At 49.6% G+C, this 26,133-nt stretch overlaps 3 protein-coding genes across 3 annotated transcripts; 2 read left to right on the top strand and 1 right to left on the bottom strand.

Annotated features, from left to right (window-relative positions):
* Nucleotides 1-5,392: 5,392 nt before the first annotated feature.
* On the top strand, nucleotides 5,393-6,776 carry LOC117095143 (keratin-associated protein 10-1-like). The gene has a single exon (XM_033231858.1). It carries the CDS (start codon nucleotides 5,470-5,472, stop codon nucleotides 6,394-6,396), a length of 927 nt encoding a protein of 308 aa, XP_033087749.1. The 5' UTR covers nucleotides 5,393-5,469; the 3' UTR covers nucleotides 6,397-6,776.
* An 11,644-nt stretch (nucleotides 6,777-18,420) lies between these two features.
* Nucleotides 18,421-19,952, top strand: LOC117094990 (keratin-associated protein 10-7-like). Its single transcript, XM_033231493.1, has one exon. It carries the CDS (start codon nucleotides 18,438-18,440, stop codon nucleotides 19,644-19,646), a length of 1,209 nt encoding a protein of 402 aa, XP_033087384.1. The 5' UTR covers nucleotides 18,421-18,437; the 3' UTR covers nucleotides 19,647-19,952.
* A 4,120-nt stretch (nucleotides 19,953-24,072) lies between these two features.
* Nucleotides 24,073-25,428, bottom strand: LOC117095252 (keratin-associated protein 10-1-like). Its single transcript, XM_033232078.1, has one exon. The coding sequence runs from the start codon at nucleotides 25,285-25,287 to the stop codon at nucleotides 24,403-24,405; it is 885 nt and encodes a 294-aa protein (XP_033087969.1). The 5' UTR covers nucleotides 25,288-25,428; the 3' UTR covers nucleotides 24,073-24,402.
* Nucleotides 25,429-26,133: the final 705 nt, after the last annotated feature.

Below are 26,133 nucleotides of genomic sequence, written 5' to 3'. Positions count from 1 at the left end.
TGGCCAACATGGTATAAAGCCCCATCTTTACTAAAAATACGAAATTAGCTGGGCATGGTGGTGGGCACCAGTAATCTCAGCTACTTGGGAGGCTCAGGCAGGAGAATCGCTTGAACCCATGAGGCGGAAGTTGCAGTGAGCTGAGATTGCACCACTGCCCTCCAGCCTGGGCGACAAGAGTGATACTCCATCAAAAAAAAAAAAGAGAAAAAAAGGAAAAGAGCACAGAAAGCTTGAAAGTAACAAAATGGAAGAAAATACACCATGCAAACACTAACTAAAATGCTAGTGTGACTTATGAATATCAGAAAAAGTAGATTTTAGACCAACAGAGATGAAGAAAGAAATGTATAAACCTAAAAGAGTCAACCTACCAGGAAGATGTAACAATTCTAAATTTGGATGTATCTAATTACATAGCTTAAAACATAAAATTAAAAAATTAAAATAAAAAACCTTTTTAATTTTTTAACTGACAGAGCTAAAAGTAGAAACAGAGAAAAAGGAAAATCATAGTGAGAGATGTTAATACACCTGTCGATAATGGTAGGAAAGGAAAGAAAAATCATCTCAGAGTAGAAAGGGCTATTCTAAGTTTTGAGTAAAACACTGAAGCCATTTAAAAAACTGATAAAACTAATTACATAAAAATTTTTAAATTGCAGGAGAGAAAACATCATAAACCAAGTCAAAAGACAACAATATGGGAAATACATTTCCTATTCATATATCAGAGAAAGGGCTAATTTACTTAATATCCAAGGAGCTCCCACAAGTTAAGATCAATAACAGCAACATAACAGAAAATGAGCAAAGGATACAGAGGGACAATTGAAAGAAATATACATGGTTCTTAAATGTGAAAACATGCTCAGCCCCATTTAAAATGAGATAAAACAAATTTAATGGCCATATATCATTTTTTATATTGGAAAAAATGAAAACCATTGGTGTTCCCACTATGGGTTAATGAGGGTGTGGGCAGACTACCCAGATGACTTGCTGCTGGGCTGAGGATGGTTCCACAGCTTTGGCTGGCAGTTTGCTGCTATGCATCAGAATTCAAAACCTCATGCCTTTGAGCCTGAATCACTAGGCTAACATCCTGTAGATACTCCTGGGTGGATACACGGTATGTGCAAAGGTATCACAGCCATGAGATTGTCCAGACAGCGGGAGACAGACTCTAGGGTGGCCCACGTCCCTCACCTTCTGGTGGTCATTGGCTGTGTGCCCCACACCCCTTGAGTGTGGGTGGGCCTGTGACATGTGTATAGACACAAAGAGCACAGAGAGGGTGATAGGATGTGCATGATCCCATTACGTAAGGTCGTAATGCTCATCTTGGGAGGAACCTGTCGCCCTGGCTGGATGTGAAGAAGCCAGCACATTGTGAGCTGCCCACTGAGACCACATGGAAAGAGATGGTGGCAGCCTCCGGTTGACAGCTGGTGAGAAACTGAGGCACTTAGTCCAAGAAGCTGCAAGTAACTGAGTTCTGCCAACAATCACATGAGCTTGGAAGTGGATCCTTCTCCAATTGAACCTTCAGATGAGACACTCTGATACGGCCCTACAGAGACCCCAGTTTAACTGTGCCTGGACTCCTGACCCACAGAAACTGAGATGATAAATGTGTGTTATTTGAACCCACTAAGCTTGTGGTACTTTGTTACACAGCAATGGAAAATGAACACACAGACCAACAAGGAATTCTACGCAGCTGTAAACAAGAGAGAGATCACGATGTATTCATAGGAAAGGAGCTCCATGTTTACAAAAACATAGTGGGTAGAGTATGACATAATTTGTATTTTAAAAATGTATGTATACAGAGGCATTATATGTATGTATGTGTATGTACATATCTGTTGACAATATACATAACAGAAAGAGGTGATGTTTTGCTTTCCTGGCTCAGCTCGCATATGGTAAACAGGTGTCCTTGTTACGTTCTCCTCAGTGCCGCGCATTCCTCCCTGATGCTGCAATTTTGTTTAAAGTGTCCCAATACAGTGCTGCTGTGCTGCTTGGTATCCAGAGCTCAGAAGGCCTCCAGCATGTCTTACAGTGAAAACACATGTGTTCAACCAACTTCGTTCAGGCTCTATAGGGCCGTTGGCTGTGAGTTCAGTGTTGATAAATCACCTATATAGATTCAATAAGGTGTGTTTAGACAGAAGCACTCATAAGACATGTCTGCATTGATTGGTTGATGAGAATGTTGTGATCAGAGGCTCATGAGACCATAACCCTGTGCTTCCTGTAGGAGCACTGGTTCAGTATTTGGTTATTCGGTGCTGGTGGAGACTTTATAGGACAGAACCTCTTGGAATAATGAGAATGAGTTTTGTGTGTGCATATACAGAAGATGCAGACAGACAGAGACAGACAGAGACAGAGAGAGACAGAGAGAAAGAGAATAAATGGGTGAAAGTAGCTGCTTCCTGAGAGGAGAATTGAGTGGCTGCTTGTATTCACTTAAGAAAATCACAGTCTGGCCAGGTGCAATGGCTCAGGCCTGTAATCCTAGCATGTTTGGGAGGCCAAGGTAGGTGGATCACTTGAGGTCAGGAGTTTGAGACCAGCCTGGTTTCACTAACATGGTGAAACCTTGTCTCTACTAAAAATACAAAAATTAGCCAGGCATAGTGGCTTATGCCTGTAATCCCAGCTACTCAGGAGACTGAGGCAGGAGAATTGCTTGAACCGGGTGGTGGAGGCTGCAGTGAGCTGAGATCATACCACTGCACTCCAGCCTGGGCAACAGATTGAAACTCCATCTCAAAAAAAAAAAAAAAAAAAAAGAAATCACAGATCTGTAAGTTTGGAAAAAAAGAGGAGACTTTTTTTCTTCTAAAGGGGCACAGCCTGCAAGAACGCCATCCTGCAGGCTGGGAAGCACAGCTCTGGCCAAGACCAGAGCCAGGAGGAGGCACTTCAGAGTGGGAGGGGCTGGGGCAGGAGCTCCACGCTGACCAGGTTGGCTAAATACACATGTGCAATAGGTTATGGAGGAATAGTGAATATTCATGAAGGAGGAGCCGAACAAACATGCATGTAACATACAACCTGTTTTCACTCTGGGGTTGTGAGAAACGCACTCACCCGTCCAAATCCAAAGAATGGAAGTAGAGGTGTGAGGAACAGTGAAAGGGAGACTCTAATGGCGGTCTTGCACGACCAGGTGTCTGATGGGCAGGCACACCCAGCACAGTTTCAACAAGCAATTTATCCCCTAGTGTGCAGGTCCCTCCCCCAGTTCCTCGCAGCCTGAGTCCTGTGGGGTCGCAGTCTTCCCGGACGTCACCTAGGTTTTATTATCCCCTTATAAGGTTACATCCTGTCCCGTTCCCCACTTTACGTTTTGATTTCTCAATGGCAAAAGTTTCTTTCCTTTTATCAGTTAACCGTTCCCCACTTTTTCTTCCTCCCCTCTGACTTCTGTGAGTCTTATCACTCTTCCCAGATGTTTGTACCCTGTGGCTTGTCACATCTGCAAGGGAGCTGCCTGGACTTGCCAGGGCCTGTTTTCTGAATATGGACCACTTAAAATGTACTTCTTGGCTGGGCACAGTGGCTCACGCCTGTAATCCCAGTGTTTTAGGAGGCTGAGGCGGGTGGATCACAAGGTCAGGAGATCGAGACCATCCTGGCTAACACGGTGAAACCCCATCTCTACTAAAAATACAAAAAACTAGCCGGGCGTAGTGGCGGGCGCCTGTAGTCCCAGCTACTCGGGAGGCTGAGGCAGGAGAATGGCATGAACCCAGGAGGCGGAGCTTGCAGTGAGCCGAGATTGCGCCATTGCACCCCAGCCTGGGCGACAGAGCCAGACTCTGTCTCAAAAAAAAAAAAAAATACTTCCTACAGGGTGGAATCTTAACATGTGAATGTGTCTCAATGAGGCTCTAAACCTCGGAGATCTTCTCAGGACACAAAGACACTCAAGACACAGCCTCTGTAAATCGGCTGGAGCCGGTCCACGGTCCGGGTCCCTTATCAGGAGGAGGCTCCTGAAGTCAGTCTCCTGCCGGATCAGAGCTGTGGCCACGGCTGTGGGACGTGGTCGGTTGGCGTCTGCGCGTGGGTGGGCCGCGGTTGTTTGAATCTTGCTCATCCTCATGGCGGGGCCAGTGCGTGTTTAGCTGCTGGAGAAAAAGCAGTAGCTGTGGCGTGAGGGCAGAGTCCGTCCTCTCAGTGTAGGGTACTCGGCTCGACCCTTGCCTGGCGTGGCCTGAGGTCCCGTTTGTGATTTGATATCTTGTTGGCACAGAGTCAGTTCTGTGGGTCTTACGGCCTCTATTTTAACTTTAATGCGGGGCAGTGTTGGTGTCTAAACCCTAAAGGGAGGGGGTGTAACGCGGCGTGTCTGACCTCCCTCCCTGTCATGGCCAGGAACAGTGTTTCAGGGGTCCCCATGGCCAAGATGGGGTCCATTTAGTCAGCTGAGGGGCTTTGGATTTTATGTTTGGTTTACACTGGCAATGGGGTTGCAGTGAGATCAACGTCTCTTGGACCCATTTAGTGTCTTCCGTGTGGGTTCTTTGGACAGATGTCCCTTAATTTTAAGGTGGTGACACTAAGAGGCCTGGCACAGGGCTTGGAAGACAGGGCTGGGAAATGGGCCCCGCAGGAGGCTGGGTGGGGACTGACGGGCCGCCTCGAAGAAGCAGAGCACACAGAGGAGCCACCCCAGGTAGGGACGAGGGCTGCTGACCACCGCTGCTCAGCATGGTTACACTGCAGGTTCAGAACCCAAACCACAGCCCAGGAGGATGTCATGCTGTCCAAGCAGGGAGGGGCCGAGCCCATCATCCTTGCCCTGGAACACACAGGTCCTGCTGCCTCCAAAACACAAGGACGAGGTGGGCACGAAACAGGGCAGGAGGTGCAGTGGCTGTAGGGATGAGAAGTCGTCCAGAGCTCAGAGGCAAGAGGTCTGGGCACAGGTACAGCTGCCCCTGCATGGCCCCGGGCAGGTCAATGAAGGCTGCTGGGAACCAGATTGTCCCTCAGAAGATGGCCACAGTCCTGTGTCCCATGATGGGGGAAGGACCACACTGGATGAGCAGTTTCCACCACAAGAACCCTTCCTAAGGCCGGCTTCCCGCAGAGGGACTCTGTGTCCCGGGGCTGCTGGGCCAGGACTGGACAATGCCCCTGCCTACAGCTTTCCCAGCTGCCAGAACCCAGCTGGGACCAGGCCCACCCCAGCTCCTGACCCCAGGGATCCACGTGGGATGGGACACAGCCCAGATGTGACGGGAGATTTATGAGCTGGGCCACATCATAGGCAAACAAACACCCCTAATCCCAGCAGACTCCAGCTCTCAGCAACACGGAAGGGGAAGCTGTGGGCCCAGGGACAACAAGGCCGGGGGGAATAAAAGCCCAAGAGCCTCAGCACCTCACAGGCTCACTCCCTCATCTGCTCACTCCCTCACCCTCCGCCAGTTCAACCCCACCATGGCTGTGTCCACCGTGTCTGTCTGCTCCAGCAACATGAGCTATGGCAGCCGCGTCTGCCTTCCTGGTTCCTGTGACTCTTGCCCTGACTCCTGGCAGGTGGACGACTGCCCAGAGAGCTGCTGTGAGCCCCCCTGCTGCGCCCCCAGCTGCTGCACCCAGGCCCCCTGCCTGACCCTGGTCTGCACCCCAGTGAGCTGTGTGTCCAGCCCCTGCTGCCCGGTGGCCTGTGAGCCCAGCCCCTGCCAATCAGGCTGCACCAGCTCCTGCACGTCCTCGTGCTGCCAGCAGTCTAGCTGCGAGCCAGCCTGCTGCACCTCCTCCCCCTGCCAGCAGGCCTGCTGCGTGCCTGTCTGCTGCAAGCCTGTGTGCTGCAAGCCTGTCTGCTGTGTGCCCACCTGCTCTGGGGATTCCTCTTCATGCTGCCAGCAATCTAGCTGCCAGCCAGCTTGCTGTGCCTCTTCCTCCTGCCAGCAGGCCTGCTGCGTGCCTGTGTGCTGCAAGACCGTATGCTGTGTGCCCACCTGTTCTGAGTCTTCCTCTTCATGCTGCCAGCAGTCTAGCTGCCAGCCAGTTTGCTGCACCTCCTCCCCCTGCCAGCAGGCCTGCTGTGTGCCTGTCTGCTGCAAGCCTGTGAGCTGTGTGCCTGTCTGTTCTGGGGCTTCCACTTCATGCTGCCAGCAGTCTACCTGCCAGCCGGCTTGCTGCACCACCTCCTGCTGCAGACCCTCCTCCTCTGTGTCCCTCCTCTGCCGTCCCGTGTGCAGGCCCGCCTGCTGCATGCCCGTCTCCTCCTGCTGTGCCCCCACCTCCTCCTGCCAGGCCAGTTGCTGCCGCCCAGCCTCCTGCGTGTCCCTCCTCTGCCACCCCGTGTGCTCCCGCCCGTCCTGCTACAGTCTCTGCTCTGGCCAGAAGTCCAGCTGCTGATGGCCCTGGATGTCATCCAGAGTCCCTTCCCACCTGGGGCTGACCTCCCAGCTGGCCCAGCCAGTCCCGCCCTCTCTGACTTTGACACCCTGAGAAGATGGGGCAGGCTCTTTGTCTCAGGGACCAGGATGCTCCCCCAGTCCTTCCCAGATGCCGGCTGCACGAGGACCCCAGCTGCTCCCCCAGACCCAAGTTCTTCAGAACTAACCCCCAGCAGGCCTGGTTCCACCCTGGGCAGTAGCTCCTCTGAGTTCTTTTTTTTTTTTTTTTTTTTTTTTTTTTTTTTGAGACGGAGTCTCGCTCTGTCGCCCAGGCTGGAGTGCAGTGGCTGGATCTCAGCTCACTGCAAGCTCCGCCTCCCGGGTTTACGCCATTCTCCTGCCTCAGCCTCCCGAGTAGCTGGGACTACAGGCGCCCGCCACCTCGCCCGGCTAGTTTTTTGTATTTTTTTTAGAGGACGGGGTTTCACCGTGTTCGCCAGGATGGTCTCGATCTCCTGACCTTGTGATCCGCCCGTCTCGGCCTCCCAAAGTGCTGGGGTTACAGGCTTGAGCCACCGCGCCCGGCCAGCCCCTCTGAGTTCTAATAAAGCCGCCTCTGTCTCACACCCACCTCTGTCCTGTCTGTGGACCACCGGGGGGCACAGGGTGAGGTGGGAAGTGATGCCACCCCTGACTGCAGGGAGAGTCCTGACTCCTAGCAGGCCTGGTTCCACCCCTCTGTCTCTGTTGACCTTTGATCCTGTCTGTAGACCCCCGAGGGGCGTGGGATGAGGCAGGAAACAATGCGCCTGGTGCTGGCCTCTGTGAACCCTGAAGGCCAGGCTCCCTCTTAGCCCTATGGGCCCCCAACCCCAGCACGTGGCCCCCCAGACCATCTTAGGGAAGCTGCCTCTGGAACAAAGGCCAGGAGTTTTGGGACAAAGTGGACCCTGACAGCAGCTCTGGGACCCTGAGCCACATTCACCCTCCCCAGCTCCATGGCTGCCCCCCAGAACTGGGGTAGCCCACCTGGGGCCTGGCTCCACCCAGCAGCCTCACCCCTGTTGTTACCCCTGGGGAGACCAGCTATGGACCCCAGCGCCCGTCCCTGCAGCCCTCGTCTCCTCACAGTAAGACATGGGACCACCCCTCCCCAGGACTTGAGCCCAGCAGCCTGGGGTTCTTCATGGGGTTCTTGAATACCCATTGCTCAGGCATCGCTGGCAAGAGCACAGATGGGCAGAGACCACGGCACCCACTAACCAAGCCTGCAGCCCCCCTGCCCCATGCGGCCTCGCCTAGAGATTCAGGGTCCTGGCTCCCTCCTGGTCCCGTGGTCCTGGACTCTGACCCTGAGGACCCTGTCCCCATACCCCCAACCTCCCAGGTCTCTCCCAAATAGCCCTTAGCTCTGCCTGCCACCTTCTGCTCTGGCACTCAGCCATGGTACCGGATGCCACGTTGGACGAGTGGTACGAGCCGCCACACTCTTTCTGCCTGGTTGCTGTGCGCATTTAAGAGCCCAGGTCTGGCTACTGCCCCAGCAAATGACCCTTGCATGTCCATGCCAGAGGCCTCCAGCCCCAGCACCAGGACCTCCCGGAGTCCCACCTGACAGAGTTCACTGTGGTCAGCACAGCCACCTCCCTCACTCCCCTCGAGGCAGACCACCCAGGACAGCCAGCAGCAGGCATCTCCAGGGCCAGAGGCCAAACCCACACAGCCTTGTCCACCTCTTTAGAAGCCAAGCCAGGTCCCCATGAAGGGACAAATGAGGGCCTCCAGGGACAGAGATGTTTGCTTCCTGCCCTGGTTCTCCGGGTAGCTGGTGGGGGCTGTGCCTTCATCCTAGGGCTCCAGGGCCATCCTGGGGAGGGGCTCCCCACACATGCATGTCTGAGTCTCACCCGCCTCACTGTGCCCACTGACGGCCACAGGGTCAGAACAGAGAGCCGGGAGGAGGGCCGGGGCTGGCTCTCTGGCTTCCTCCATGTTTGTCATTGTCCCCACCTGCCCTCTTCCGAGGCACTGACAGGACCCAGCCTGTCTGGCCATCCCCAGGGAGGACACCTCCTGGTGTCCAGGTCTCACCTCTGACCCCTGCTCTGGGTCCTCATTCGATGTGTCTTCTTCTGCTTCATCAGAGCTTCAACCCCCAGTGAAAGCACCTTGGAAAACCGTCCCTCAAAATGGTCACTTACAAAGTGACCCTGTGATCCTGCCACTCCAGTTCTAGGCATCTACCCCAGAGGAACGAAACCAATGTCCACACACAGATTTGTGCAGCCGTGTACACAGCACCACTGACAACAGCCAAAGACTGGTGTACCCATGTACACAGCATGACTAGCAGTAGCCAAGAAGTGCAAAGAGCCTAAACGTCCGTCAGAGGACAAAGCAAAACACAGCCCATCCACACAAGCAAAATATGGCCCATTCCCTTGGGGAATATTATTCAGCCATGAAAAGGAATCGAATACTCACACAGGCTACAACATACATGAGCCTTGAAAGCATGATGCTCAGTGAGAGCCCACATGTGGTGACATTCTATTTGGGTTTTTTAATTTTATATTTATATTTTATATTTTATTTAGGTTATTGGGGAACAGGTGGTGTTTGGTTACATGGATTAGTAATTTAGTGGTGATTTGTGAGATTTTGGTGCACCCATCATTCGAGCAGTATACACGGCACCCTATTTGTAGTTTTTTATCCCTCACCCCCTTCCCACCCTTTCCCCCTGAGTCCCCAAAGTCCATTCTTATGCCTTTGTATCCTCATAGCTTAGCTCCCACTTATGAATGAGAACATATGATGTTTGGTTTTCCATTCCTGAGTTACTTCACTTAGAATAATAATCTCCAATCTCATCCAGATCTCTGTGAATGACATTAATTCATTTCTTTTTATTACTGAGTAGTATTCCATCATATATATATATCTCAGTTTCTTTATCCACTCGTTGATTGATGGGAATTTGGGTTGGTTCCACATTTTTGCAATTGTGAATTGTGCTGCTGTAAACATGTGTGTGCAAGTATCATTTTTGTATAATGACTTCGTTTCCTCTGGGTAGATACCCAGTAGTGGATTTGCTGGATCAAATGGTAGATGTACTTTTAGTTCTTTAATGAATCTCCACACTGTTTTCCACAGTGGTTGTACTCATTTAAATTCCCACCAGGAGTGTAGAAGTGTTCCCTTGTCACCACATCCATGCCACTGTCTATTATTTTTTGATTTTTTGATTATGGCCATTCTTGCAAGAGTAAGGTGGTATCCCATTGTGGCTTTGATTTGCATTTCCTTCATCATTAGTGACATTGAGCTTTTTTCATATGTGTGTTGGCCATTCATATATCTTCTTTTGGGAATTGTCCATTGACATCCTTAGCCCACTTTTTGATGGGATTGTTTGTTTTTTTCTTGCTAATTTGTTTGAGTTTGTTGTAGGTTCTGGATATTAGTCCTTTGTCAGATGTATAGATTGTGAAGATTTTCTCCCACTCTGTGGGTTGTCTGTTTGCTCTGATGACTGTTTCTTTAGCCATGCAAAAGTGCTTTAGTTTAATTAAGTCTCAGCTATTTATCTTTGTTTTTATTGCATTTGCTTTTGGGTTCTTGGTCATGAAATCCTTGCCTAAGCCAATGTCTAGAAGGGGTTTTTCAATGTTATCTTCTAGAATTTTTATAGTTTCAGATCTTGGATTTAAGTCCTTGATCCATCTTGAGTTGATTTTTGTGTAAGTTGAGAGACGAGGATCCAGTTTCATTCTCCTACATGTGGCTTGCCAATTATCCCAGCACCATGTGTTGAATAGAGTGTCCTTTCCCCACTTTACGTTTTTGTTTGCTTTGTCAAAGATCAGTTGGCTGTAAGTATTTGGGTTTATTTCTGGGTTCTCTATTCTGTTCCATTGGTCTATGTGCCTATTTTTATACAAACAATGATGTTTTGGTGACTGTGGTTTTATAGTATAGTTTGAAATCAGGTAATGTGATTCCTCCAGATTTGTTCTTTTTGCTTAGTCTTGCTTTGGCTATGCGGGCCCTTTTTTGGTTCCATATGAATTATAGAATTTTTTTTTTATAATTTGATGATGAATGATGGCAGTATTTTGATGGGAATTGCATTGAATTGCTTTTGGCAGTATGGTCATTTTCACAATATTGATTCTACCCACCCATGAGCATGGGATGTGTTTCTGTTTGCTTGTTTTCTATGATTTCTTTTAGCAGTGCTTTGTAGTTTCTCTTGTAGAGGTTTTTCACCTCCTTGGTTAGGTACATTCCTGAGTATTTTATTTTTTTGCAGCTGTTGTTAAAGGGATTGAGTTCTTGATTTGATTCTCAGCGTAGGTGCTGTTGATGTATAGGAGAGCTACTGATTTGTATACATTAATTTTGTATCTGGAAACTTTGCTGAATTCTTTGATCAGTTCTAGGAGCTTTTTGGAGGAGTCTTTGGGGTTTTCTAGGTGTACGATCGTATCATCAGCAAACAGTGACAGTTCGACTTCCTCGGAACTGATCTGGATGCCTTTTCTTTCTTTCTCTTGTTGATTGCTCTGGCTAGGACTTCCAGGACTATGTTGAAGAGAAGAGGTGAGAGTGGGCATCCCTCTCTTTTTCCAGTTCTCAGAGGGAGTGCTTTCAGCTTCTCCCCACTCAGTGTTATGTTGGCTGTGGGTTTGTCATAGATGGCTTTTATTACATTGAGGTATATCCCTTGTATGTTGATTTTGCTGAGAGTTTTAATCATAGAGATGCTGGATTTTGTCAAAAGCTTTTTCTGCATCTATGGAGATGACCAGGTGATTTTTGTTTTTAATTCTGTTTATGTGGTATATCATATTCGTTGAATTGTGAATGTTAAACCATCCCTGCATCCCTGGTATGAAACCTGGTGGGATTTTGTTTGTATGAAAGACTCAGAATGGGCAAATCTGCAGAGAAAGAAAGTAGATGAGTAGGTGCCTGAGGCTGGGGGAGGGGCACATGGGGAGTGATGCTGATGGGTGTGATTTTTTGGAGGGGGGGATGTTTTAAAATTATATATTGGTGATGGCTGAGAAACACTGGGAATATGCTAAAAACAAATGGAATATGTCCTTGCAGCAGGTGAGCTTCATGGCTTGTGAATTTTCTCTTGGTAAATTTTTTTTAAAAGCCTAAGCCCTATTTGGGCTGGCTACTCGCCAATGCCTCCATCTCCCCTTCATCCAAATAAAAATGAATGGTGCCAGAACAGTGATAGAAAACAGGCATGCCATCTGCAGACCAGGTCAGTAAGGATTTTCTGGGACAGACAAGACAAAAAGATCAGATTTTCTTGACTGTAAAATTCAACAGAAAGAAAGGCAGAAGCAGGACTGAAGACAAATGGTTTTTCCTGGAGACCCTGACACAGGGACAGCACAGGAGGACAGCCATGGGCACTCAGGCATCTTTAACTGAGGGTTGAGTTCTAAAGAAGAACCACCTGGTGCCTTGAGTCCAGCAGAAGAGCTAGGCAGGGCAGGTGGGCCCAGGAGGCTCCCAGACTGGGTCCTAGTATGGAGAGAAAAAGACCTCACCCCAGGAAGTTCTGGTTGCCAAAATGAACCAAAGCCCCTGTACTTAGCCAGCGGCAGACAAGGCTCCCTCCTGAGAGCCCCAGTGTCTGCTCTGTGAGAAGAATACACGTGTCTACACGCAGAGAACCTTTCAGCAATGAAACCCAAACAATTTAGACCCTCACTTAAAAATGTGAACAACAACTAAGGGTCCTCAGATACGTGAAGAAATCACAGCATGACAGAGAAGCAAAGTCTAAACAAACAATGATGCAGGAAACAAAGAGGCCGTTACTCCATGAAACAAGAAGAGAGTGCTAACAAAAAGGAGAAGGAGAAGAAAGGAAAACACCTTGGGTTTCTGGAGACTGAAATCATGACACTCCGAACATATGAAACTCAATGACAGTTTACATAACAGACCCTGAAGGCAGAAGAGCTGACACCATGACCCCCAGTTCAGAAAATGATTGACTGAGACCCAATGCAGAAGGACAAAGAGATGAAGCCAAGAAAAGCCTGAGGTCTAAGGGAGATGAACCCAGGAGACTCAGGGTCTGTGATCCTAACCAGGATCACAGCAGGGAGAGAAGCCAAGAATGGAAGAAAATCATCAAACTTATATGGGAATAAAAGTTCCTTGAACTAAAAGAAGATGGGACCGAGGGCATGAACACAGCTGATGACAGTGACTGGGGAGGGGTCTGGTGAAATGAATGAAGTACAAGAAGGAGAGAACAGTGCCAGGTTCTGGAAAAAGTAAAAGCTTCACAAGAAGATTAAAGCTGGCCGGGCGCGGTGGCTCAAGCCTGTAATCCCAGCACTTTGGGAGGCCGAGATGGGCGGATCACGAGGTCAGGAGATCGAGACCATCCTGGCTAACACGGTGAAACCCCGTCTCTACTAAAAAATACAAAAAACTAGCCGGGCGAGGTGGCGGGCGCCTGTAGTCCCAGCTACTCGGGAGGCTGAGGCAGGAGAATGGCATAAACCCGGGAGGCGGAGCTTGCAGTGAGCTGAGATCCGGCCACTGCACTCCAGCCTGGGCGACAGAGCGAGACTCCGTCTCAAAAAAAAAAAAAAAAAGATTAAAGCTGTGCAAATATGAGACACATTCGTGGCCCAACCTCTACTAAGGCAGAGGGAAGTAATTCCGCACCTAGACTCTGCTGTGGCAGGTGTCAGCGGGAAGGCTGTTCTTAAACAACAGGGATCCAGAAAGTTTACCACCCACAACGCTTTCTGAAACTTTTACTCAACAATCTCCAACAAGAAGGAACACGACCCCCTCTTTTCAGATGTCCACAAAAATCCACAGATGCTCATCAAGGAAAATCTAAAGAAAATAAAAATACAGTCTAATAAAAACAAGCAGACATTAAAGATAGAAAAAGAAACATGTCCACAGATTCAGAGATTTTTGTTTTTATGTAAAAGAAAGTAGCATGGATATATATTATCCTAAAATTTGAAAATATAAATGAAATGTACTGTGTTCTAAAAAATATAAATTACCAATACCGAATAATAAAATGAAAATTTTAATACAATGATGTCCAGGAAAATGTGGAAATGGTCTTGAAAGATATTCTTCAGAAGGCAGACTCAGATGTTTTAAAGGTATATATCATCAGCCTTCAATATAAGACCTTCCTGTGATACATGAAATATTCCAGAGCTCAGAAGAAGCCAGAGATCTTCTGGATTCCTCTAGTAAGACTGGTGACATCCTGATGCCAAAACCAGGAACAACTGTGTGTGTGTGTGAGAGAGAGAGAGACAGAGGGAGAGAGGACTGTAAATCAATCCCATTTAAAAAGATAAAGAGATTCTATGTGCCTGCGTTAAAGAAAAACTAAGCTGTTACATACAGCTATTATGGAAGACAGTATCAAAGCTCCTCAGCAAATTGAAAATAGAACTACCATGTGATGAGCAATCTTGTATATACAAGACAAATTAAAGCCAGATCTCAGAGAGATACTGACCTTCCATGTTAACTGCAGCACTATTCACAACAGCCGAGATACGGAAGCAACGTAAGTGTCCATCAACAGATGAGTGGATAAAGAAAATATGGTGTATAGGCATGATGGAATACGACTCAGCCATAGAAAGCCATAGAAAGGAGAGAGAGGCCGGGTGCAGTTGCTCACGCCTGTAATCCCAGCACTTTGGGAGGCCGAGACGGGCGGATCATGAGGTCAGGAGCTCGAGACCATCCTGGCTAACATGGTGAAACCCCATCTCTACTAAAAATACAAAAAACTAGCCGGGCGAGGTGGTGGGCGCCTGTAGTCCCAGCTAGTCGGGAGGCTGAGGCAGGAGAATGGCGTGAACCCGGGAGGCGGAGCTTGCATTGAGCCGAGATCACACCACCGCACTCCAGCCTGGGCGACAGAGCGAGACTCTGTCTCAAAAAAAAAAAAAGAAAAAAAAAGAAAGGAGGGAGATCCTGTCATTTGTGGCAACATGGATGAACCTGCAGACACTATGCTAGGAGAAGTGGCCCAGGCCACAGAAAGACAGATACTGCAGACCTCTCTTATATGTGGAATCTAAAAGAGCCAAGCTCAGCAAAGCAGAGAGTAGAGTGGGGGCTCACAGGGACTGGGAGTGCAGGGAGTCTTCATTTTTCATAACTCTTTAAATATCCTTTCAGCGATTATTAATACAAGTGTGCGAGAACTGTGTGCTTCATCCACTTTGATGTTGGTGACAGGATACAGGTTCAGCTGTGCGGGATGAGTCAGTTCTGTAAACCTCGTGTGCAGCATGGGGACAGTCGGCCATGACACAGAATGCAACGCAGTTAACACTGAAATCTGCTAAGAGTCCATCTTAAATGTCTCATCACAAAATAAAGGTAACTGCGTGGGTGATGGACATATGAATTAGCTTGACCGTGGTAATCATCATACAATGTGTACATGTCTCAAGACGTCATGTTGTACACCTTGAATTTATATAATTCTTATTTGTCAATTATATCTCAATAAGGCTGGGAAAAAGGGGATAATGAGCCATTATCAAGTAATGTATATCTTAGATCAAAAGTTACAAAGGGTATCATTAACTATACTCATAAAATAGAAGCAGAAAAGCCACTGGAGCTCTCAGTAGATTAATACACACACATTCACACACACACACACACACACCACACACACACACACACGAACAAACTCACTCTTTCCTTAAAAGCCTGAGGCAAAATTCTTGGTAAACTAGAGTGAAAAAACACTGCATGCTTGAGACCAAGGCTGTGTCATGCACCAGCAAACGCTGGCTTAGTGTGGAGCTGTGGGAGGTGCTCTTGATAACTTTGGGAATAAGACCAGAGGACTGCTGTCATCGTGTCTCCAGCGTTGTGCTGGGCAGCCAGCCATGACGAAAGAGAGTCAAATAAAACAAAAGACTACGTTTTGGAAAAGAAGAATCCAAATGTGTGTCACTTGCAGAAGACACAGCCGTGGGCCACCCTGCCCTCCAGACTCACATTCCCTCCCATCACCTCCCTCCCCTAGCCAGGGCCATTTAATCTCTGCAGCTCACTCAGATCCCCAGAGTGTCCGCTTGAGTTAAGAAATGATGTGATCTGGCCGGGTGCAGTGGCTCACACCTGTAATCCCAGCACTTTGGGAGACCAAAGCGGATGGATCACTGGAGGCCACAAGTTCGAGACCAGCCTGGCCAACATGGCCAAACCCCATCTCTACTAAAAATACAAAGAGAGAGAGAGAGAGAGAAAGAAAGAAGAAAGAAAGAAAGAAAGAAAGAAAGAAAGAAAGAAAGAAAGAAAAAAGAAAGAAAGAAAGAGATGGAAAGAAGAAAGGAAGGAAGAAAAGGGAAGGAAGGAAGAAAAGGGAAGGAAGGAAGGAAGGAAGGAAGGAAGGAAGCTAGCTAGCTGGGTGTGGTGGCCCACACCTGTAATCCCAGCTACTCCAGCGGCTAAGGCAGGAGAATTGCTTGAACCTGGGAGGCGGGGACTGCAGCACCACAGCACTCCAGCCTGGGTGACAGAGTGAGACTGTGTATCAAAAAAAAAGAAAGAAGTAAAGAGAGAGGGAGAGAGGGAGAGAGAGAGAAAGAGAGAGAGAGAGAAAGAAAGAAAAAGAAAGAAAGAAAAGATAAAGAAGAAAAGAAAGAAAGAAAGAAAGAAAGAAAGAAGAGAAAGGAGAAAGAAATTGGTGTGATCATTCAATTGTGGAACTACTGTGGTGGCCCCATGAAAAGTTCCATGATCCAAAAAGACACGTCTCCACTGAGTGCAGGGTGTGGACTTAGATAGGCCACACTGAGAACCTGGAGGTATTGTGGGCACAGCAATGACTGTGGAAAGACACTTTGGACAGTGATGGGTGGTTCAGACACCAGGAGAAGGGAATGACAGAGGGCGTGGATCACAAATAGAAATAAAGAGATGAGGAATTACCATGCCCATTCAATTAAGGAGACTGCCAGAGACAGCGGTGGGAAAAGCAAAGCAAATTATCATACAGGCCCCAGGGCTTGTCCCAGAAGCGATGTCAGCCTTACCACATCCCCCTGGCTCAGGACCACCTCCCTCCCTGCCTCCCACTGAGGAAGTACACCCTCTTCTTGGAGCTGTGTGACGGAACGGAGCCATTTATGGCTGCGAGGGAAAGCAGCGAGAGCTCCTGGTTTTTGGGTTCACTGCGGGCCAGCTATCCTCTTTCAAGGTGACTTATCTTCTCAGCATTTCTGTGTCTGTCAAAATGGGCTGCAGAGTCGCCCCTCACACTGTGGCTGATGTGGAGACTGCACCTGAACTGTGTGTGTCTGTAGCACACCCACTAATACAAAGTCATCCTAGCCTTCCTGGCTTTCCTGTCATTTCCTGAAAGGAGCATCGAGTCCTTCAGTCCCAGAAAGTGGGTTAAGCCTACAGTTCTTCCACAACCTCTACTAATCACTGAAAGGATATTCAAAGAGTTATAAAAAATAAAATCAAAATTGTCTGAGAGAAAGGGAGGCTCTTTAAAATCCTTTATATATTTGTAGAAAAGAGAAACAGATGGAAACAAATGAGGATGTAAACTGGATCAGGACCCCAGTGCCCTAGAATAAAATAGTCTTTTACTCAGAAAATCAAATGAACTGCCACCAGTGAGCAGAGCTTAACTGATGTCCAGTGAAATGAGGGGAAAACGTTTAAATGCTCAACATAACATCATTACAGTGAGCCAAAAATGTATTTCATTCATCATGAGACAAAATCAAAGTCACAAAAGGAAAGACCTCAAGAGATAAGTTATTTTTAAGAGTGCAAGACGCTTCCTGAGTCTCCACATTGAAAGGCTCGATGAATTCTAACCACAGAAAGTAAAATAATGAATAGTCATAGAAACAAAACAAGAATAAAAAGAAAACCAAATGTTCCCAGAGAGTTAAAAAAAAAAAGGGGGGGAGAGAGAGGCAAACTATAAAAAGCGACAAATGACCAGCCTCAGTCTTCCATCAGCAACACTGGACACCACAGAAAAATGGTGACACGGGTTCATCATTTTGAGAAAACAGATTTTTTTATTATTATTTATTATAATAATAATTCTGATTTAAAACTAGAATTATATACCCAGCTAAACTATCATACGTGTGTGAGGATAAAGTTGAGTACATTTTTAGGCAAGAAAGAAATCTTTTTATTTTTTATTTTTTTGAGATGGAGTCTCACTCTGTCACCCAGGCTGGAGTGCCGTGGCACGATCTTGGCTCACTGCAAGCTCTGCCTCCCAGGTTCACACCATTCTCGTGCCTCAGCCTCCTGAGTAGCTGGGACTACAGGCACCCACCACCACACGCAGCTAATTTTTTTGTATTTTTAGTAGAGACAGGTTTTCACCGTGTTAGCCAGGATGGTCTCGATCTCCTGACCTCGTGATCCGCCCGCCTTGGCCTCCCAAAGTGCTGGAATTACAGGTGTGAGCCACTGTGCTCAGCCGGGCAAGAAAGAAATTTTAAAATGTATGTCCTAAAATCACCATATGTGAAAAAATACTTGATCTGTCACCATGATGAAATAAACATGGAGAAAACCCAGAGTGCAGCTTCAAATAAAACAGGGAGGCCTCTGAGGGTGGCATGGAAGAGCTGAAGAGACAAAGGTAAAGCGCGGATCCACCAGGTACCGACTCTCTTCCCCTTACGAGGCACGAGGGGTTGGAAGGGAGGGCCACTTAACTTCGTCTTACCCTCTGTGCCAGTTGCGTTTTATAAGAGATGCATATTTTTCTACATATTTATATTTTAATATGCTAAAAGTAATAAAATATATCCAATCAGTCCAAATACAGGATAGGTGAAACTAGATTTCCTCCCTTTAGAGAAGTCTTCATCTCTAAAACCTCAACTCAACAAAGCTTCTTGAAATATTTTCCATCACATTTCTGGGGCCAAAATAAAAGCTGATGAAGAAACAGAGCCCTGCAACATACACACAAGTTTAATGAGGGGAAAACAAAGAGATAAACCAGCACGAATGACGCATCTCCAGCCACCAGCTCTAAACACCAACAAGGAAGAGAAGCTTCTGGAGCCTCCTGTCAGGACAACACACGCCAGGGAGGGATTTAAAAGCCCCACAGCCCTGAGCAGCTCACTCACTCGCTCACTCACTCCCACACTCACTCACTCACACCTCCCCCAGCTCACCTCCTCCCACCCCAGCATGGCCGCGTCCAGCATGTCTATCTGCTCCAGCGCTTACTCTGACTCCTGGCAGGTGGATGACTGCCCAGAGAGCTGCTGCGAGTCCCCCTGCTGTGCCCCCAGCTGCTGCACCCCGGCTGCCTGCCTGACCCTGGTCTCCACCCCAGTGAGCTGTGTGTCCAGCCCCTGCTGCCAGGCGGCCTGTGAGCCCAGCCCCTGCCAATCAGGCTGCACCAGCTCTTGCACACCCTTGTTCTGCCAGCAGTCTAGCTGTCAGCCGGCTTGCTGCACCTCCTCCCCCTGCCAGCAGACCTGCTGTGTGCCCGTCTGCTGCAAGCCTGTGTGTTGCAAGCCTGTCTGCTGTGTGCCCACCTGTTCTGGGGATTCCTCTTCATGCTGCCAGCAGTCCAGCTGCCAGCCGGCTTGCTGCACCTCTTCCCTGTGTCAGCAGTCCTCCTGTGTGCCCATCTGCTGCAAGCCTGTGTGCTGCAAGTCCGTCTGCTGTGTGCCCGTCTGCTCTGGGGGTTCCATTTCATGCTGCCAGCAGTCTAGCTGCCAGCCGGCTTGCTGCACCTCTTCCCCGTGCCAGCAATCCTGCTGTGTGCCCATCTGCTGCAAGCCTGTCTGCTGTGTGCCCACCTGTTCTGGGGATTCCTCTTCATGCTGCCAGCAGTCCGGCTGCCAGTCAGCTTGCTGCACCTCTTCCCCGTGTCAGCAGTCCTCCTGTGTGCCCATCTGCTGCAAGCCTGTCTGCTGCAAGCCTGTGTGCTGCAAGCCTGTCTCCTGTGTGCCCGTCTGCTCTGGGGCTTCCACTTCATGCTGCCAGCAGTCTCACTGCCAACCGGCTTGCTGCACCACCTCCTGCTGCAGACCCTCCTCCTCTGTGTCGCTCCTCTGCCACCCTGTATGCAGGTCCACCTGCTGCGTGCCCGTCTCCTCCTACTGTGCCCCTGCCTCCTCCTGCCAGGCCAGCTGCTGTCGCCCGGCCTCCTGCGTGTCCCTCCTCTGCCGCCCCGTGTGCTCTCGCCCGGCCTGCTGAGGGCTCGGCTCGGGCCAGGAGTCCAGTTGCTGATGGGCACATCCCCAGGGCCAGCTGGTCCTGACTCGGGTTAGAGGCTGCCCCCACCTGGGACGGGGCCCCTATGTGCTGAGGTGACCTCCCCCTCCTTGCTCCCAGGAGCCCCCATCCACGCAGCTTCCCAGATCTTGCCTCCCAGCAGGTGCCCACCTGCCTGCTGGGTCCCCTGTCCTCCCTCCCAGCTTTTCTGCCTCGGGTCACTTGGCCTTGATTTGAACATGTCAGCACCTCTTCCTGCTCCCAAATAAACTCCCCTTGGTCACCTGATTCTCTTTTCCTGTTGTGCTCCTGGGGGGGACACACGGTTTTGAGCTGACCTTGGTCTCCTCCAGCCATGACTGTTTCTAGGAGTGAGTGACTTAACCTAGAAGTCACAGGGGACAGCGGCCTGACTCCTCCAGGGAGGTCACCAGATGGGACTCACGGCCACTCCCAGGAAGGCTCAGTCCCGGCTCAGTCTCCAGGCCTAGGTTTTCCCGAGCCTGGTCATTCACTGCCATGCCCTGGGCTGTGGGGCTCTCCAGACCCCAGGACCATCCCACCCACTGTCCCACCTGGGAGAGCTCACCCTGCAGGGTCACCTGCCGGGAAGCTGGTTTGGGGTCCAGGCACTGCAGCCTCCGGGCCCGGTCACTCTCTCTATGCCATCTGCCCCAGGGTTCTGCCAGTTTAGCAGCAATGCAAGGGGAGAGTGAGGGGTGCTGCACCTGCGTAGGAGACAAGGGGCTCGATGGGGACAAAAGCATCATGGAGTGGGTGGATGGACGCACATGATTCCCCAAAACCGGCCCTGCCCCAGGTCCTCCTCTGGGGACACCAGGTTCCACTTGGGCTTTCAGGACCCAGAGTTCGCACCTGTAGGGCCGTGCATCAGGCCCCTCTGAGGTGAGGTTGACATGGGCGACACTGGAGGGCACAGGTGGACGAGGCCCTGCTGAGACCTTGGGGATTTTCTAGGGGGCGTGACCTTCCAGGGGCTGCGGTGGTGGCTGGAACGGTTTTAGTAAGTAGGCAACTGTCCTCAACGAGTAAATTTTCAGTTCCCCTCCCTGCAAGGCCATCTCAGGGCCAAGGCGCGGCTGTTCCCCCGTCAGTCCCCTTCTCATCCCAGGTGCCTGTGTCCATGGCCAGAGCCCACAAAGGGAGCCCCTGCCACCCGTGAGGCCTCAACCTCCGTCCCCTAATCCCTAGCACCCTCGCTGACGCTGCATCTACCCCACGGTTTTCTGGAAGAGTTTGGGTTAGATTGGTTTTATTTCTCCCCTAAATGCTTAGTAGAATTCGATAGCAAAGCCATTTGGGATTGCCATTTTCTTTTTGGGAAGGGTTTTAATTATGAATCCAATCTCTTCAATTGATAAAGGACTATTCAGATTTTCTATTTCTTCTTGTATCCCTTTTCATAAATTATACATTTCCAGTCATTTGCCTATTTCATCTACGCTGTTGAATGTATTGACAGAGTTGTTTGCATTATTTCTTTGGTTTCCTTTAAATATCTCCAGATTCTGTAGTGGCAACGTTTTATTCATTCCTAATATATTAGTTCATTTTCAGGCTGCTAATAAAGACATACCCAAGACTGGGCAATTTACAAAAGAAGGAGGTTTAATGGACTCACAGTTCCACATGGCTGAGGAAGCCTCACAATCATGGTGGACAGTGAAAGGCACAATTCACATGGTGGCAGACAAGAGAAGAGAGCTTGTTAAGGGAAACTCCCCTGTATAAAACCATCAGCTCTTGTGAGACTTATTCACTATCATGAGAACAGCACAGGAAAGACCCACCCCCATGATTCAACTACCTCTCACCAGGTCCCTCCCACAACATGTGAGAATTCAAGACGAGATGTGGGTGAGGACACAGCCAAACCATAACACCTAATATTGGTAATTTATTTGTTCTTTTGTTTTATAATGATTGGTAAAGTTAGAAATTTGCCAATTTCATTGGTCTCTTAAAAAAAACTAGGTTTGGTTTTATTTATTTCCCTGTTTGTCCACTTATTTGGTAGGTGATACGGTGGATGTGTGTCCTCTCCAAATCTCATGTTGAACCGTGATCCCGTGTTGGAGGCAGGGCCTAGTGGGAGATTACTGGGTCATGGGGATGGCTCCCTCATGAGTGGCTTGGTGTCACCCCCACAATAATGAGTGAAGTCTTGCTCTGTTACTTCATGGAGAGCTGGTTGTTCACAAGAGGCTGGCACTCCTCCTCTCTGTCTCTCTTGCTCCTCTCACACCATGTGATGCCTGCTCCCCGTCTGCCTTCCACCATGAGTAAAGCATCCTGAGACCTCAGCAGAAGCTGAGCAGGTGCCATGCTTATACAGCCTGTAGAATCAGGAGCCAGATAGCAATGGGCCTTTCCTTATACAGTGCCCAGTCTCGGGTATTCCTTTAAAGCAGTGCAAAATGGACAAACACAGTGGAGTTTTAAAATTCTTGATTATTTTATTATTTTTAGTTATTTTGGGGTTCAACATATGCTTCTTTAGCTTCTTAAGCTAGAAGCTCAGATACTTGATTTTAGGCCTTCTTCTCTAATAAAGCAAATTACTATGCATTTTCCTCTACATCCTTTGTTGGCTGCATCCCACAAGTATTGATATGTGGTGATTTCATTTTGATTTTATTACAGATATTTCGTAATTTCCATTGTGATTTATATTTTTACTCATAGGTCTTAAAGTGTGTTATTTAATTTCCAAGTATGTGGCAGTTTTCTAAATGTCTTTCTGTTAATGATTTCCAATTCTGTGTGGTCAAGCAGCACACTCAGCTCATCCCTCCTGAGGACACTGCACTTGCTCTCAGGTCTCTCTGGTGGTTTATGTTGGTGGATGTTCCATGTGCACTTTAAACAAGGTGCATCCCACTGTTGTTGGATGGGATATTGTATAAATATCCCCTAAGTCAGCTTGTTTTATAGTGGTTTCTCAACTTTTCTATACACCTCCTAGAAAACTACTTTCTGAAGACAGAGTGAGGTTTGGTAAAGACACAAAGGACCTCAACCAGCAGTGTTCTCAGCTCATGTGAAGGGAAACAGCACTGTAGTTTAATGAAGATTCTGAAGACAGAGTGAGGTTTGGTAAAGACACAGAGGACCTCGACCAGCAGTGTTCTCAGCTCACGGGAAGAGAAATAGCACTGTAGTTTAATGAAGACTCTTCCACAGAATCCCCTTTCTCTGGAGTTATTTTTAACTGTCTGGTTCCATGGGTTGCAATCAACACATTGAGTTGTGTAGCTGAAAACCATGGGCACGTTCACCCACGAGGTTTGCACCCTCACCCACCCTGGCACATCCGTGTGTCTGTTCACGCATGAGGTTTGCACCCTCACCCACCCTGGAACACCTGTGTGTCTGTTAACCTGTGAGATGCCCACTCTCACTTGCCCTGGGATATCCGTGTGTCTGTTCACCCGTGAGTGGTGCCCACTCTCACTTGCCCTGGCACACCTGTGTGTCTGTTCATCAGTGAGTTGTGCACTCCCTTCCACCCCAGGACTGTGACTCCATGTGGCCAGTGCTCTGGGTCTGTCCTCACAACTCCACCTCCACTGCAGCTGAGTTCCCGGGCCACTCTCTGACACCTGTGCAAGGAAATTCTTTCTGATCTTATCATCATTGCTTTATGAGTATGTTTTATAATCATTGGAATAGTTGGCACTTCTTCCAGTGGTTACAACACATCATTATTCCAAATATAATTTTAAAAGACTTCTTAAAATGCCTAAAACTCCTCAGCCCATCCTGCTCTGGCCAGTCTGCTGGCCCTGGGCTCACTGTGGTTACACGTGCTGTCTGTCATTCTTGCCACTCCATTTGGAAACCTGAAAGAGGGAGTCCTACTTCTCTGACCTTAGAGAGGCTGGAGGGTCGAGGAGATGATTCTGCTCACACAGTGTGGAAGCGACAGAGACCCGATTCCATTTGCCAGCCTATGTTCCTCCCACCATGCCAGTGATGTCTGCACAGGGCACAAGAGGACTTTAGGCAATGTCGATGAAGATTACTGATTTTGAAGCTGGGGGGCTTTTGGATATGCTCTGGGCAAGCATGGCGCTAGAAGACACCATTCTTATTTGATAGGTATTGTGCAGAAGAAGAATTTAAAAAGCAAATCAGCAAAAAGAACTATGACATGACAAACAACACAGGAGGGTTAGGGACAAACCCAAGGGCCTGAAATGGCCAAAGGGCTGCAAGGCTCCCCCCTGCCCATGTCCGTCTAGCCTGGACCCCAGGAAGCCACACACCCATGGACACAGGGGAACACTCGGGACTGAAGGACAGCAGAGGGTTGTGCACAAAGGAGAAAACCGTGGCCATGAGTTCCAGCCAAGGCATCGATCAACACACCTGGATGCCAGCACCATTGCAGTCTCAGGGTCTTTATTGGTCAGTTTGAGGGCCTCCAAAGAAGGCTCTGGGGCTCTGAGCCAGGAGGACAGAGACCTCACGGGTCAAGGCTGAGCTGACCCTCACGAGAAGTGGGAGATATGGAGGGGAGGCCACTGCCATGGGAACTTTCTAGAAGCATCCCCCCCAAAAAAGGGCTGCAGCATTGAGTATAGACATTCAGTTCTTCCATTGTCCAGCTCAATAGCAGACACCGGGAAATGGTCAAAGTGCAGGAGCAATTCAGGACGTGACTATCAGCTTCCAGGTGGGAGCTGAGCCTGGCTGGCACTGGGGGGCGTGTCCATCAGCAGCTGGGCTTCTGACCTGAGCACACAGGGCCGCAGAAGAGGGACACGCAGGAGGCCGGGCGGCAGCAGCTGGACTGGCAGGAGGAGGTGGGGGCACAGCAGGAGGGGACGGGCACGCAGCAGGCAGGCCTGCACACGGGGCGGCAGAGGAGGGACACGGAGGAGGAGGGTCTGCAGCAGGAGGTGGTACAGCAAGCTGGCTGGCAGCTAGACTGCTGGCAGCATGAAGTGGACGCCTCAGAGCAAACAGGCACACAGCTCACAGGCGCACAGCTCACAGGCTTGCAGCAGACGGGCACGCAGCAGCCCTGCTGGCTTTGGGAGGAGGTGCAGCAAGCTGGCTGGCAGCTAGACTGCTGGCAGCACAGAGAGGAAGCCCCAGAGCAGATGGGCACACAGCAGATGGGCTTGCAGCAGACGGGCATGCAGCAGGCCTGCTGGCAGGAGGAGGAGGTGCAGCAGGCTGGCTGGCAGCTAGACTGCTGGCAGCATGAAGAGGAATCCTCAGAGCAGGTGGGCACACAGCACACAGGCTTATAGCAGACGGGTATGCAGCAGACCTGCTGGCAGGGGGAGGAGGTGCAGCAAGCCAGCTGGCAGCTGGACTGCTGGCAGCAAGAGGGTGTGCAGGAGCTGGTGCAGCCTGATTGGCAGGGGCTGGACTCACAGGCCACCTGGCAGCAGGGACTGGACACACAGCTCACTGGGGTGCAGACCAGGGTCAGGCAGGGGGCCGGGGCGCAGCAGCTGGGGGCACAGCAGGGGGGCTCACAGCAGCTCTCTGGGCGGTCGTCCACCTGCCAGGAGTCAGAGCAAGAGTCACGGGAACCAGGAAGGCAGACGCGGCTGCTGTAGCTCAGGTCGCTGGAGCAGACGGACATGGTGGACGCTGCAGTGCTGGGGGTTGAGCTGGGCGAGATGGGAGGGAGTGGGTGAGGGAGTGATTGAGGTTGCTCGGGTTTCTGGGGCTTTTATACTCCTCCCTGGCACGTGTCCAGACAGGAGGCTCAGCAAGCCCTCCCTCCTTGTTGGGGTGCACAGCCAGCTCCAGGAGAATAAACAGTAGCTGTGTTTTTATTTCCCAAGAGCTGTTGCTCAGTTTACAAAACTTGGAACTGGCCTGGGGCACGTGTGTGTTTTAGACTCGGGAGGAAGAGCCGAGGTGCAGGTCAGGCTGTGCTGCTTTGCTCCCCAGGCTCACGTGGTCTGGGTGTGTGCCAGGCGATGGGGAGCGGGTGCCTGCCGGTGGCTCCGCTGGGCCTTGGATTTCTAGGCTGCTGAACAAGATCATGTGCCTCTGTGATTCAAAGGTGAGGGAGAGGTTGGTTTGGGTTCTAAATAAAGATAACGTGAGTCATGATTTGTATGCAGTAATGTATTCCTTTCCTTGGGCTGCCGTGACAAACAGTACCACAAACTGGCTGGTCACACTACAGAAATTCCGTGTCTCATGGTTTTGGAAGCCAGAGGTCTGAAATCGAGGTGTGGACAGCGCGGGTTCCTTCCGAGGCTGCAGGGGGCGCTGTCTCACCCCGCTCCCCTCACTCCTGTGGGCTGCTGCTATCTTTGGGGTCCTTGGCTTACAGTGGGCTCACCTGAGCTCCACCTTTATCTTCACACAGCTTCTCCGTGTGTGTGTGGTGTGTGTGTGTGTGTGTCCAAATCTCCCCTTTTTATAAGGACACAAAGCATACTGCATATTACAGTAGGGCCCATCCTAACAGCCT

Source organism: Trachypithecus francoisi, unplaced genomic scaffold (assembly GCF_009764315.1).
Source record: "Trachypithecus francoisi isolate TF-2019V2 unplaced genomic scaffold, Tfra_2.0 Contig00090, whole genome shotgun sequence".
NCBI lineage: Eukaryota > Metazoa > Chordata > Mammalia > Primates > Cercopithecidae > Trachypithecus > Trachypithecus francoisi.
The sequence above is the reverse complement of the archived record's forward strand: the minus strand, read 5'-3'. Positions and strand labels throughout refer to the sequence as shown.